Source organism: Ornithodoros turicata, chromosome 4, assembly GCF_037126465.1.
Source record: "Ornithodoros turicata isolate Travis chromosome 4, ASM3712646v1, whole genome shotgun sequence".
NCBI classification, from domain to species: domain Eukaryota; kingdom Metazoa; phylum Arthropoda; class Arachnida; order Ixodida; family Argasidae; genus Ornithodoros; species Ornithodoros turicata.
In genome coordinates, this window is record NC_088204.1 from 62,560,011 (window position 1) to 62,575,840 (window position 15,830).

Genomic DNA, 15,830 nt, shown 5'->3' on the forward strand with positions numbered 1-15,830 from the left:
CGTCCCACAGTATTCCATTAAGTTGCAGAAACCCGCATATTTAATGAAAAGCATAGCTAATACCCGCACACATGAGAATAGATCCACCATATCCTACACCAGATAGACACTCCCACAGTGTCCCGTTATACTCCAGAAACCTGCATTTGGAATGAAAAGCATGGGCAATATCCGTACACATGGGAATGGTCCCACAATATCGTAATCCATATACACAGTCCCATCACAATGTAGAAACCCATGTTTTTAATAAAAGCATATGTAATAGTCCCACAATATCACAATCCAGACTGGCAGTCCCCCCCACAGTATCCCATTACAGTTCAGAAACCCACGTTTTTAATGAAAACCACGGGTAGTACTCGTAGACATGGGAATAGTCCCACAACACCGTAAGCCAGATTGACAGTCCCACAGTATCCCGTTATGGTGCAGAAACCCACAATATTAGTCAAAAGCAAGTGCAATATGCGTACACATGGGAATTGTCCCAAAGTACACACAAAAAAAGTAATGTAGCCCACACATAGTCACTTGGATTACATTGCATGAGAAACGGATTAAATTATGTGAAATGAGGATTAAAAATAATGAAAGGAGAATTGATTCCGATGGCAAATGGATTAAATGTCATGGGCTGCAGTATGCCATTACAGTGCAAATAACCACGTTTTTAATGGAAAGGAAGTGGAATACCCGTAGACCTGCATATAGTCCTAGGATATCGTAATCAAGATCGACCGTCCCACAGTATTCCATTAAGTTGCAGAAACCCGCATATTTAATGAAAAGCATAGCTAATACCCGCACACATGGGAATAGATCCACCATATCCTACACCAGATAGACACTCCCACAGTGTCCCGTTATACTCCAGAAACCTGCATTTGGAATGAAAAGCATGGGCAATATCCGTACACATGGGAATGGTCCCACAATATCGTAATCCATATACACAGTCCCATCACAATGTAGAAACCCATGTTTTTAATAAAAGCATATGTAATATCTGTAGACATGGAAATAGTCCCACAATATCACAATCCAGACTGGCAGTCCCCCCCACAGTATCCCATTACAGTTCAGAAACCCACGTTTTTAATGAAAACCACGGGTAGTACTCGTAGACATGGGAATAGTCCCACAACACCGTAAGCCAGATTGACAGTCCCACAGTATCCCGTTATGGTGCAGAAACCCACAATATTAGTCAAAAGCAAGTGCAATATGCGTACACATGGGAATTGTCCCAAAGTACACACAAAAAAATAATGTAGCCCACACATAGTCACTTGGATTACATTGCATGAGAAACGGATTAAATTATGTGAAATGAGGATTAAAAATAATGAAAGGAGAATTGATTCCGATGGCAAATGGATTAAATGTCATGGGCTGCAGTATGCCATTACAGTGCAAATAACCACGTTTTAATGGAAAGGAAGTGGAATACCCGTAGACCTGCATATAGTCCTAGGATATCGTAATCAAGATCGACCGTCCCACAGTATTCCATTAAGTTGCAGAAACCCGCATATTTAATGAAAAGCATAGCTAATACCCGCACACATGGGAATAGATCCACCATATCCTACACCAGATAGACACTCCCACAGTGTCCCGTTATACTCCAGAAACCTGCATTTGGAATGAAAAGCATGGGCAATATCCGTACACATGGGAATGGTCCCCCAATATCGTAATCCATATACACAGTCCCATCACAATGTAGAAACCCATGTTTTTAATAAAAGCATATGTAATATCTGTAGACATGGAAATAGTCCCACAATATCACAATCCAGACTGGCAGTCCCCCCCACAGTATCCCATTACAGTTCAGAAACCCACGTTTTTAATGAAAACCACGGGTAGTACTCGTAGACATGGGAATAGTCCCACAACACCGTAAGCCAGATTGACAGTCCCACAGTATCCCGTTATGGTGCAGAAACCCACAATATTAGTCAAAAGCAAGTGCAATATGCGTACGCCGGAAAAAGCTGTAGTATACGGGCTGCCCGTTCATGTACATCAAGAAGTAAAGATCCGCGGACCACGAGACCCGGAAGCTGTAATGAAATGTCTTACGCGGCGCTGGTGTATCGAAGTGACCATGGAGTACGAACCACGCCAGTACGTCGAATACTGTAGGAAACGTCGGCACGTCAAATCGACGCACTCTCCCGCCTCATGGACCGCAGGGGCAGCCAGGCTGCCCAACAAATACGCAAACATTACCCATTGCTGAACACTAGACTTTGTATGTATCGCCAAAAACGAGGAAAAAACGGTGCCGGTTTCCACCAGGGAAACAATTTAAAACTCTCCACAAACCTAATTTACATTGATGTGCGTATCAACGGTGTCGTTGCTCATGCCCTCGTAGACAAACGGATCGTCGGTCACTTGCGGTTCGTTTGCATACGCTCACTAATGAAATAAACATCCTAACTTTTAAATTGTATTTCGCACGCTACGGAACCTCTGTTTTACGCATCGAACCTTCAGCTAAAAATAATCAAAGGAAAAAAAAATACACGTTGACACCTTTGGACACCTCGACACGTTGGGAGCGTACGCCTTTTTTTTTTTTGTACCAATTATGCCGTACTTACATAAGGTGAAATAAAAAAGGAAAATCTCCGCCTCCCGTTTTCAAGACGTCAGGCCAGAACGTTGTCATTTGGGGTGATGGTTTGCTAGGCGCGCCCTATGTGGTGTAGTAAATTTTTAAGACCACCCTAGTAGTGCACGGCCCTCGCGCCGCGTTCATCGTCATCCATGATAAGAGCACGCTATCTCACCTACCGTACGACAGAGTCGCCAGCGCTGGTTAGCTGTCGCTTTGAGAAGGAATACAAAAGCGTCTCTTGCGATTGTTCCATGTTCTTCCATCGGCCCCATGCGTGAACCAGGCGGATGAACACGGAATTCATAGCCGGATAGCTGATCCAAAGAGCGCATTGGTGCACTGCTCCGCGCAACAAATATGTAAACCGAAACCGATTAATTACTCGGAAAAATCACTAAGTGCCGACGCGTTTTTTTCTGTTTTTTTAATGCAACATTTTTCGCTGAAGGTCCCGATGTGTAAAACAGAGGTTCTGTAAGCGTGCGAAGAAAAATTTAAAAGTTATCATGTTTATTTAATTAGTGAGCGTATGCAAATGCGCCGCTTACTGCTTAGTTCATAGCCAATGCCCAAAGGATCTTTACCAAACGAACATTTATTCGATTGCGCCACCTGTTGACGAATTGATTTTCGTGAAATGCCCTGCATAGTGTGCGCTACATGGACTGCATCTCCTACTGCAGTATTCACAAACCCGTTGTCTGCATCGCGAGAACTGAAAACCACCCAGACGAAGAGGAATCCTTCGAGTGATCGCGTACGTTGACGCACATACGTTCAGGTTCATTGCCTGAGGGAGAGAGTTGAAGCAGACCGGAAAGTCTTAACAACGCCTCGGATAACATGAGTAGTCAATCGCCTGACTCCTTTGAAGTGGCTTCCATAATGACTGACTGCTTTTTTATAGTACCATTTCCGTATAGAGCATATAGAGCTGCCACTGAACCTCGCACAACTGCCAACCTGCTGATCAGATAATCCGCTTTCCGACGCAGATGAGCCTCCGTCGGCGTAGACGATGCGCTCATAAGGGGCGCTTTTTCGGTTTCGGCTCATTTGCATAGCACATAAAAGCTGCTGGTATCTTGAAGCACAGAAACATTTCGAAATCGCTTACAGCTGAATTAGGTTTCGACTACGACCCTCTTTAATCCTGCCATCTTTGTTTTTCCAGAAATTCGATAATTGATAAGTTACTTATCAGATTTTAGTTAACTAGTCACTGTCACTGATGCGACCAGCTAGGAAATATGTCCGCCAGGCCAGATATTAGACGCCCAGACAGCATATCTGGAGCTCTCATAGATTTTTAATAAAAAAATTTGTGACGCATAAAAAAAAGGCTACAAGAGGAAGAGGAGGAGAAAAGAAGAGGATGGAATACTTTCTCCTCTCCACGCATCTTCCGTGCGCTCTTCTTTGCGGCAATGAAGCAGGTGGGGCTAAAGCCGGATTCTTACTATTTTTTTCGACTATTTCTGTTCCGACACTGTGCATAGTTTCTGTCGGGTCTGTGGTTATCCCTGACGGACTTCATATTTCTGTAAAAAAAGTGAGGTCAGCCTGGCAATTGAAGTGACCGGGCTACGTGGGCAGTACCTGGTTATTGCACGGCGGTCAGACCCCGAATGCCAGCTGCCTAGCAGCTGCTCACGAGACTCGCCCGTCTTCATTTTTAACATCGCTGTCGGTGGAACTGCAGCGCCACTACAATTTCCCCCCTTTAGGAATATCCGTAGCGCTCCGGTTTACAAAGCGTGCGCGTTGGATATCGAGCTCCGAAAATCCTTCGAGGAGCAGCAGAGTTTTATAGAGGAACTGCAGAGTCTGCTGTCGCTGGAACAGGGCACTGTTCGCTGTCGCCTTCAGTTTCAGTCGTCTCAGGAAACGGGCGAAGGAAGCCTTCAGAAGCGTTGTTTCGTGGAGACTGCAATGGAGCTCTGTCGTCTTGTGGAACATGCGGAAGCCATGTAGTCGTTGACTCTCGTCGTTTTAAATGATCCTTGGGGACCCTGTGTTCTTTGCCGAACTCGTCTGTTGCTACATAGATTGCGGTGCCCTGCTTGTTGACGACTGTCCCAATTTTTCAATGGGCTTGATTAGGTCGAGCATCCACACTACCTGGCCGATTACGAAGCTGCGATCGCGGGTTCGGACATCGTGGTTCCTCTTCTGTCTAGCACGGGCTTTCCTAGATGACTCAGACGTGATCCAGCACTGATCGGTAGTGTCTGCGATTTAGAAGGTCACATGGTTGACGACCTGTCGTTGCATGAGGAGTAACGCGATACTTGAAGACGAAATCACGTACTCGATCCCGTTCTCCTCCCTCCGACGTAGAACTACGAACGAGTATCTTGAACGTCCGTACAAAGTTTTCCGCAAGGCCATTCGGGTGGGATGGAGGAGCGAAGACATGACTTATCCCCTTTGCTCGTAGACAGTTTTCGAGAACTTCGCTGGTAAACTCAGTAACAAGGACGTCAGGAAACCCGTTAGGGGCAAATACGTCAGTAAATGCGTTCACTGTCTTGCTGGCGGTGGTCTTGGACATGCATTTAACGTCAGCCATTTGCTGAATGCGTCTATGACGATTAGCTAATAGACTTCTTGCAGTTCAGCAAAATCCGCGTGAAGCCGGACCCAAGGCCTGTCTGGACGTTCCCAATTGGTGTAAGGGTACCGGTACTTCTTGAGCGGACACTGCTGCACACGCGTCGCAGTGCTTCACCTTAATCTCGATAGCCTTGTCCAACCCAGGCCACCAGACGTCAGAACGTGCCAAAATCTTCATCTTAGTCTGTCCAACGTGACAGTCATGGAGGACGTCTAGCATCGCTTCTCTGAATGTAGGGGAATAACACTACGAAAGCCCCATATGACACAACCCTTGTGCACTACCACTTCTGTCTGCCGCTGATAGTAAGGAACCAACTCAGCAGGAACAGTCGCGGGCCAACCGTTCTCGATATAGTCTACCACCATTGAGAGGGACAAATCGCTGGCTGTAGCTTTTGCGATGTCTTCAGCGGCTATTGGATAGACATGCTCTCATCTTGGATGGCATTGATTTCTTCACAATGATCGCTGAAGATTTCCTGGTGTCCTGACCGATCGGATTCTGCATCCGGGCCTTCCGGAAGACGAGGTAGACCATCTGCATTAGCAATGTCTTTCGTTCCTTTGAATTCGATGTCGTAGGTGTAGCTCATCAAAATAAGTGCCCAGCGCTGTAGACGACTCGCTGTTGAGACTGGTTCTTTTCTGGACTTTTCTTGACCCGAGAAGGGTGGTCAAGGGCTTATGATCGGTGTAGAGGACAGATCTCCTTCCCCATAGGTATTGATGAAATTTTCTCACACCAGAGATGACGGCAAGTGCCCCTCGCTCTATCTGAGCGTAGTTCGTCTCTGCTGACGTGAGTGTCTTTGATGCGTGAGCTACCGGTCTGTCTTTGCCATTGATTCGGTGATAGATAACTGCGCCGAGTCCTTTTGAAGAAGCATCAACTGCTAAGAAGATCGGCTTCTCCGGGTCGTAGTAAGTCAGGACCTCAGCGGATGTCAACATCCTCTTCACCGTCTCGAAAGCTTCTACACATGCGGATGACCACTTCCACACAATGCCTTTCTTCAGCAAGTCATTCATTGGTGCGCAAACATCCGACAAGCTCTTCAAATACTTGCCTTAATGTTGGACCATTCCCAAAAATGAACGCAGCTCCGACACTTGAGTTGGTGGAGGCATATTAAGGATTGCTGAGAACTTCTTGGGTGATTGTCTAAAACCTTCAGCATCCACAACATGGCCTAAGTACTCCACCTGCGGCTGGAGGAACGTACACTTCTCTTTCTTCAAAGTGAAACCGAATTCCCGTAGTCGAGTGAAGACCTTGTTCAAGTTTGTGAGGTGCTCTGCGTCAATTCTTCCGGTGATGATAATGTCGTAAAGATAGCAAGCCACCGATGACAGTCCAACAATGACCTGTTCCATCGTGCGTTGAAAAACAGCTGCTGTTGAGGCGGTACCGAAAGGCATCCTGTTGAACTGAAACATACCTTTGTGTGTGTTGATGATGAGCATCTTCTTTGCCTCTTCATCAAGTTCCATTTGTAGATAAGACTCAGACAGATCTAGCTTCGTAAACTTCTGACCAGTGTTGAGAACTGCCAGTAGCTCTTCTCGTCGTGGCAGTGGATACTGTGTAATCGCCAGTTGCGGGTTGACGGTAGCGCTGAAGTCGCCACAAACCCTTACTGCTCCTTTTGGCTACAACGATAGGCGTCGACCATTCCGAGACCTCAACTGGTTGCAGAACTCCATTGTCCACTTGCCTGTGCAGATCCTTCTTAACGGCTTGCCTTGTAGCGAACGGAATGGGGCGAGGCTTGACAAATTTCGGTTTTGCCCCTACCTTGAAGTGCAGGTGAACCAAACTTTTCAACACCTTCCCAATTCTGGACGAAACAAATCTTGGTACTTCACAACGATCTCGGTCAGAGACGGTTCCTTGGAGCTTACACTTCCAACAAAGAGCGAATTCATGTCGATGCGAAGTGCTCGAATCCACTCCCTCCCTAGAAGGTTTGTGTATTCCGTTCTAGTGAACGTATCTTCCAGCTTCACGCTGCGTTCTCCCAAGCATACCTGAAGATGTGTCAGTCCGTGCAGCCCAATGTTGGCCTTGTTGAAGCAACGGAGTTGGTATCTTGGAGGACGTAACTCAGGACTTCCCAGTTTGAGAAAAGTCCGCTCATCAAGCAGGGTTGCGCGAGATCCGGTGTAAACTTAAAGTAGGACATCTTCTCCTTGGATCCGGCAAGTCACAAACTGTCCATCTTGTTCTTCTGCTATGTAAACATCAGTCACGAGCTTGACCTTGCGGGAGCGCCTTCCTCCTCTCGAACGGCCTGATGGCGTCGCTGAGGAGTTTTCGCTGCGGCACATCTTCGTTATGTAGCCCTTATTCCCGCAAGAACGGCAGTCTTCGGATCGGAAACGGCAGTCGTCTGCACTATGGTTGGTGCTTCCACATCGAAAGCAACGAATGTTTCCATCACTCCTTAGTAAGTGCACCACGTTCTTTAAGCACAGCTGCTGAGATTCAGTTGCCAAACAACCTTCCGCCAACCGGAGCGCAGAGTCCAAGGTAAGGTCCTTTTCAAGCACAAGTCATGTCCGGAGTCGTTCGTCTCGCAGTCCAACGATGAACGCGGTTAGCAATTAGCAGGTCCGAAGATCCGTTTCGGCTTCGTACTCACAGCGACCGACAATAGCAGACAGATGATCCATGTCGTCCCTCACCGTTTCTTCCTCGTCTTGACGGGTAGACAACATCTTGAGCCTCTCGAATTCTTCGAATTTCTTCGGCGTATAGTGCTCCGACATCCGCTTGAGAAGCTCGCTGAAGGGGACATCGGCAACGTTGCGTGGCTGCAACAAATGGTATAGTCGCTTGAATACTTCTGGACTCAATGACGATATAAGTAGGCTGCTCTTGTCTTCGTCGTCAGAAATCCTGGCCACATGCAAAGCGGCTTCGAACCTCACATGATAGAGGTTTCATTCCTCTTTGGCTGGATCAAAGGTTCCTGGACTCCGAAAATAGGCCAGAACCCGAATGCCAGCTGCCTAGCAGCTGCTCACGAGACTTGCCCGTCTTCATTTTCAACATCGCTGCCGGTAGAACTGCAGCGCCACTACAGTAATGTTCAAAGATTAAGTGATAGAAATAAATTTCTCTTATCCAAAGCCGTCCTAAATGGCGGCTAAAGTTTCCAGAAGGTAATCGCTTAAAGTCCCGCAATCCTCCGACGAGTACACCGTGAGTTAGAATTTATCACTTTAGGTGAAACACCCTGTATATGTGCTACCCCTCTGTCGACCAATCTTTGATGCCCTCTCTCGATATGCAACCGCTCATAGCCACCGACGATAGCGGTGCTGACACTGAATCAGTAACCGATGATCTATGCACTGAATGAACCTTTTCCCCCATGCCCTATGCGCATGCGCATGACCTTGAGGCACCGCAGAGGATATCTCCGTCTTCACTAGATGGCGCAGTATGGGGACGCAGTTAAGTGAGGTCCTGTGGGGGGACCGCATCAACGGCGCAATCTAGTCTGCCCCATTCCGGACCGGTTTTGGCCCTTTGTGTCACCCACGTGGATTAGTTTTGACGCGCTGCGAGCGTGGTTTGCTGGAGAGCCGCTAGGAAACGACGCGTATGTGAAAAAGATCAATTTCATCATTGATCTCTTTCCTCCTTTTTTTTTCAGGGAAGATATAGCCATGTTGGTAATAGCGGTTTGCCTCATAATTCTGCTGCTCACGTTTGGTGCCTCGGCGATTATATACGCAGCCAAGCAAAGTGGTAAGTAGAAATGGGTCTTATGACCGACTCCAATCTGTAAGCGTATACCTAAGCTAACGTTGCCTAACCTGCCTAAACCGGGCTAAGCATTTTAATACCCTGGAGCCTAAAACTAAAAAACTCCCTGTCATATGCTTTCTTCTGACTCTCACCGTGCAACAATTATTGCACCAATAAATGTAGTTTGCAGCTAATAGGCCTCTACCGGAGAAGCGCCACCGTGACATAACATGAAGTTAGTAGACATAGTGAAACCGAAACAGCCGGGGTGGAGAACACCGCCGTTTCATGAAGCCGTATCCCTTCACGAAGGTCAAGAGTCTCTTCTTTGTATTAGTGGTGCACACAAATGAGGTCACGTTTTTAGTCGCCCCCCTTTCATGTCTTCATTCCCGTTTCCAGTGCACTGCGGAAAGAAAAGAATGATCAATCCAAGGTATAGCTGCATCGTCTAGAAAGTCAACGTCGTAATCCTGTGCGTTATGTTGTTTGTTATTCCGATTTAGTTCGCGCTTGCTCTGTATAGACACCACGTGCACTCCGAGAAAATCTCGTGCCCTTCAGGCTCCTGATGATGGAAAAGCCCGGTAGCCATCTTTAGAAAGGGCTACAGAAAAGATAGTGTAACCGGTAGAATGGAGCAGAACAAGAAAGTGCAAAAAACCTTACAATATGAAGAACTATGTGGAACCGTCGCTTTCTTTTGACTTGATTTTTTTTCTGCTTTTGTAGTTCCACTCTGCCAAGTAGGCGGCGGTGTTGTACCATCTGACGTCATTTGTTTGAAAACAGGGAGAGGTCTATTATTTTTCAGGAGCAGGGGTCATCAAGGATGTTCGTACTGACCGAGCGCTTCGTTATACCGTAACATAAACCTTAACGTTATATTACATATTGTTGACAGAATTGAATTATAATTTTGTACCCAGTGCTACCGTCACTTCCCTGTCCTGAAGTTCCGGTTTCTTTTACCAAGCAAATTTATTGCTTGCGTTTTGCCACATATCTAAGCAATTTTCAATGATCTTTGACGTCTGCTAAGTAGCACCATTCCTTCATCGCATGTAAACAAATATGGCACCCATATGAGCGAAAACGACCAAGAATGCCTCAATTCGGCTGTACGAGGATCAGGTGTCTCAAGGCAATGTCGGCAAAACAAAGTGACGTACTTTTGCACTGTCTGTCCCTCATCATGTCAACATATGAGAGCCAGGTGGAAGACGGCTGGGCGTAAGCCAAAAAGAAAACTGTGTGAAATCGCAAAAACACGCGAAAAAGGCACGCAAAAGAAGAGGAGGGAGAGAAAAAAAACGATTCTACAAACACTGTATGGAATTCGGATGTGGTTCGGGTGCTTTAACGAGAGCTCCGCACGAAAGCACATTAAAACTGTTCTGAGACTTCATTCTTTGCAGACTGGAGATGTCGACTGCTTTTGTTACAAGCGAATGCCATGTGCAAAATTTGATCCAGTCGAAGCTTACACAGATATACAAAGTTCAGCATGTGCTATAGAGGTGTTCGAAGGCAGTTTTCAGATACGACAAAACATAATTACGGCATGTTTTCTCCAAATCGGTGACCTCGTTGCTTATAAGGACAGGATAGACGAAGCTAACGCCCGCCCTGACGTGACGCCAGCAAACCATGACCACAACGCTGCTGCCGGTTGCTACCGTGCTAGTGCTGGCCGTGTAACCAAATTTAATTTAACCGAGCTATATTTTCGTGGTCAATGAGGAAGTATGTGACAGTGTCTGCGTGTAATGCAAGGTTTTCAGGATGAGTGGGAGAAAATTCTTTCGCACCATGTCTTTCATAAGGTTGACTTGGAGGTCCGTTGAATTTGTCCACCGGAAGTTTCTCCTTTCGGTAGCTCCTTAGGCCGAAGCTTTCTGTGCCAGTAAATAAAACCCGTGCTTCCCCATCGGCTATGTGGTCAGGTGGTGACGGCGATGAGAAAACAACCACAGAGGAGCATGAATACTTCTTCGTGAACGACCCGACGAGTCCCGCCACTGCTCCTCCCAGCATCGTCCCGGCACCCACCGGGCACCAGCCCGGCACCCAGCCGGCGCCAGCCAGTACGACGAGTCCAACGGCTTCTACGATGATGGCGACAACTACGTTTAGACGTAAGTGCGAACTTAGCGTACGTGGAGTGCCCTATTGGTATACTCAACGAGTGCATAACTAGGGGCCGTATTCCGGTCCGTGTCGAACTAGAGTCACTAAATCAGCTACACTTCAGAGTATCAACACTGAGGCAAAAGGGCGAATAGGAGCCGCCATATGTTGTTTCCGTTTGACCTCCCTTTGCCATTCATGGAGCGCTGTTCGAGGTGTTGTCTTCTTCCACTGCCGAACTTCATATTCATCTGTCTCCACTGCCGAAGTACGGGTGGGGCTGGAGGTCAAAAGGAAACAACATGGCGGCTCGAACTCGCCCCTCTTGCCTCAGTGTCGATACTGTGAAGCGTAGCTTATTTAGTGACTCTATAGCGCGAACGTGTCCTTCGGAAGCGAGCGCACATGGTATGATATGTATGGTTGAGACAAATGAGACGTCTTTCGTTCTCTATCAGCCATGCACAGACTATCACCACCATACACAGAGGTCCGCCCCAAAACTTGTTTCTCTATTTGTCCAGACAACACTTCGCTGAAATTTAATATCGCGACTAATTCTGCTCGTTCCTCCCGCCTGTCCATTATTGCGCGTGAGACGGGGACAATGTGCCCGTGAAGAAATTGCAGTGCTTCATGAACTCGAACATAATTTAATATTGGTCGGGCGTTGGGCGAGAAGCGCGAGGCCACAGCTTCTTACGTCAGAGGTGTCAAAGCGGAGGCGACCTGCGTAGGGTTGCTCCCCTCACCAAAAAAGAGAAAAACGGACAGAAGCTTCACGGGCAGTCGTGACGTTATCACTGGGCTCTGTTCTCGAGCAGTTTCGTTTGCGTTAACTAGTGATAGAAAACTGTTGCCGCTGACCTGTAGCAGCCGCTGACTCTCTAACTAAGAGTCGAGCGGACGAGCAGCACCGGTTTGCACACGACAACAGCGAAGACGACAGAAGTACAGAAGGGCGGTCAGGGAACGTCAAACTTTCAACCTTTAATCATATGACAAAACGTTCCACGTTCTTAATCTGTCTGTTCTTGCTTTCGTCGTCTTCGCTTATGACTCTCTAAGCCACGGTGTCGAACCGCAAAAAATTCCGGTTTCGGTTCGGGTTCGCGTTGCTCGGATTTCGTTGCGGTTCAGTTCCGGTTTGGCCGCGCGCAAAACCGAACCAGTTCGGAAGCTGGTTCTCAGCCCCGAACCGGTTCGCGAACTGGTTCAACTCTTCCGTTTTATGTATTCCATAAAGCTGCTTTTATCAGGAAATGCCTGGCTAAAAGCTTGCTGCTGTCGTCCGTATTGACGTTTTTAGTCGTCGTCATTTAGCGAGATAAAGCAAAAAATGGATGGACGCTTGCAAATAGCGGCCACGCTGATGAAGTGGCGTAGTCCCGCTACTTTCTGTTCCCCAATATCTTTTTTTTTTTTCACGCGCACAGTGCCAGCAGGATACACTTAAAGGAAGCCTAACAAGATGGACGTCATTTTACATAGACGATGGTGCTTGCTGGCACACTGCATTAGTAGCGTGAATTGACCTGAAACCGTACATCAGCATGTCGAAAATAAGTTCGCCAGCATTGCTCTGTAATACGAGCTCACAGCAGTGTACCAGTTAATCCACAACACAAAGGTACTGTGTCACGGCACAGTTCCACTACCACTAAGCAGAACTACATTTACTTTTCAAACCACGACCAATCAAACAGGGCACCCTTATGCGTACGCTCCTTCTCCACTTCACATGTTTCTGACTTGTTGAATTCTTACTGCTCACTTGTAAAGGGAAATGTTGGGCGCCTGCACCAACTGGCCTACTCAATTCCTGCTTCATTGGGTGGACGATGGCAGGCCATACTTTCTGGAAAATAGGAGTTGCTATCAGAGGATTGCCGCGTCGTTTTCTTGGAAACCAACGTTTCACAAGCGTCTGCGTGGCGCCGCCTCTCTGAAGAGCAGACACCACTGTGTGTGCGTGGGGCGCTAGCAGCGGCGCTCACATGGGCAACTGCACTTCAACGTGTTCAAAAAGACGCTGAAAGCATACTTACTCTACACTCTAAGAAAAAAAGGTAGAATTTCCTACCGAAAGTGGCAGCAGGACAGTAGTTCTACCATTTCGTGCCAACCCACACGCGAATCCTCCCCCGCGGGTATAAGCTGCGGCGTCCCTTTCGCTTGCTCCTCTCTCTCACGTTTGCTCTAAGAAAAAATGGTTTCTACTCTGTAGTTTGTTTCTACTCTGCAGTTATAACCAAAAGGTAAAACTGGTTGGAGTAGAAATGTGGTTGCAATGCAGCTCTACCGAAATGGGTAGAAAATCATACCTTTTTTTCTTAGAGTGTACGTCCTCGTTCGACTGCTAGGTGAAAATTTGCGAAATTCATGGTAGAAAGACCAGTGTGTCATAGTTCGGGGATTGAGAGGTACTTGAGCTCTTATGCTGACTTAATCGTTTCGTTGCGAACCGGCTACCGCTACTATTTTTTCCGGTCCTGCTCCATTTCTGGCTCAACAGTGTCATGAAAATTTCGGTTCGGGTTCGCTTCCGGCAACAACGACGATTCGGGTTCAGTTCGGCACCCTGCTCTAAACATGTCCCTGTGTCTCATTCTTACTTGATTGATTTATTACTGGTGCATTCCTGCTGAATTTCTGAGCGAGCCGTACGTATGCTGATTTCTAATATTGGTGCTTACAATGCCACCAGAAACGACCGGTTCAGTCGCAGGCTTGGTGATCTCCCGAGTGAATTCGAACAAGTATTCTTCCAGTGCAGGAGACTTGAATCGGAGCCGTTTGGCTTGCCTTTTTCCGCACATGCTGACAACGTCCCTGATGATTAACAAATGGAACTGCTTGACCTGGTGTGCGACGCACCGATAAGAACAAGCTTGCTGAAGTTCGTGTGGCTCCGTTTTATTCTCTACGTTGGACGAAATTATATGAAGATACGTATGCTACTGCGAACAATTGCCCGTCCGTGTTCGATATTACATAATAATAAGAAGAATTCGTGGCACTACTTCGCGAGACAACTGTGTCACCAAACGTCTGCGAGTAGGTGGTGATAATTGTTGGATGTTCCCTGTGCTCTCCGTACGTGTACGTGCAACTGTATCCGAAGCTCTCCACGTGAGGGTGCAACGTACCTAAAGGCTGAGAAGGAAAGGGAAGCTCGCGTTACATCTGAGACGGCTGACGCAGTTTTCCTCAGTCGAAGCTGCTTGGGCAGAACGAACTCATGTATCACGGGCGACTCTCCCGTCTCTTGCATATTGTATCCTCCTATTAAAGAGTTGAACCTAACATGGTGTCAGAAGTGGGACTCCGGAAACGGTGGTCACGGACAACGGGCCACAGTTTCGCTCAGAGTTCACCATTTTTGCCAAGGATTGGGGTTTTGCCCACACCTCTTCGAGCCCCAAATATCCACAGAGTAATGGTTGCGCTGAAGCAGCGGTAAAAATCGCAAAAGCGAAGATCTCGAAATCGTCTGACCCTTACAGAGCACTCCTAGCGTATCGCGCAACGCCCCTGGCCAATGGTTTCAGCCTTGCTGAACTGCTGTTCAACAGACGATTGCGCACCCATGTACCTATCGCGGCGGAGCTGCTGCTACCATCTGTGCCCAATGCTGATCAGCTGAGCGCATTTGAAGGCCAAAGAAGAAAGCGTCAAGAAATAAATTTCAACAGGCGACATTCTGTCCGAGAACGTGAGGAGTTCCTACCTCAGTAGAAGGTCTGGGTAACTGACCTCAAACGCCACGGAACCATATTGAGTGTGACTGACACTCCTCGGTCCTACTCGGTTATCACAGATCAGGGCACCGTTCGCCGAAATGCAAAGCATTTAGTGCTTGACCACCGAGGAAGCAGCATTGACTATGATCAGCTGTCTGTTTCCAGTTTGCCCTGCGTTTCTCCTCCAAGTCCATCCGATGGGACAACTCCACAAACAGTACCGAAAGCGTCTGGACCTACGTCCCGTTACTGACGACATCTGAAGCCACCAACCCGTTACGGGTACGGCCAGAGTTAAGGAGGGAGATGTTGGATGTTCCCTGTGCTCTCCGTACGTGTACGTGCAACAGTATCCGAAGCTCTCCACGTGAGGGTGCAACGTACCTAAAGGCTGAGAAGCAAAGGGAAGCTCGCGTTACATCTGACGCGGCTGACGCAGTTTTCCTCAGTCGAAGCTGCTTGGGCAGAGCGAACTCATGTATCACGGGCGACTCGCCCGTCTCTTGCATTTTGTATCCTCCTATTAAAGAGTTGAACCTAAAAATAATCATTCAAAGTTTAACGGGGCAGCGGTAATTATGACCGTAATGCCGAACGTCTTAAGTTCTGTGTTGTGTCATCTATACCCCATACCCCAAGGGCGAGGTATGCGATTCGCGTAGTTCCTCCTTCGCTCAATGAAACTCATAGACACGAATGAGTTCGTCACCCCTGCCATAGGATATCGATCCTTCTTGTGAAGGGGCTCATTGTTTCACTCTCTACATCACCATCCGCATTGGGGTAGAGTATCGCCCCTGCCATACTTTTCTTTCTGCAGCACATCGTTGATTTTACCCCGTGGGAATGGGTCCTGTTCACTGACTCTACATCTGCGCTGCAAGCAATTGAAACTTCTGGCATCGGAGGCTCATCCGCACCGTTGGTGATGGAAGTGTTAGTGGCT

General features: G+C 47.5%; 1 protein-coding gene across 1 annotated transcript in view; it reads left to right on the forward strand.

The window, feature by feature from the left end:
• LOC135393297 (uncharacterized) overlaps positions 1-15,830 on the forward strand; it is a 92,518-nt gene that overhangs the window by 9,917 nt on the left and 66,771 nt on the right. The window contains exons 2-3 of the mRNA XM_064623767.1: positions 8,917-9,011; positions 10,958-11,149. Coding sequence (XP_064479837.1) covers positions 8,930-9,011; positions 10,958-11,149 — 274 coding nt within the window. The 5' untranslated portion in view covers positions 8,917-8,929. The remainder of the gene's footprint in view (positions 1-8,916; positions 9,012-10,957; positions 11,150-15,830) is intronic.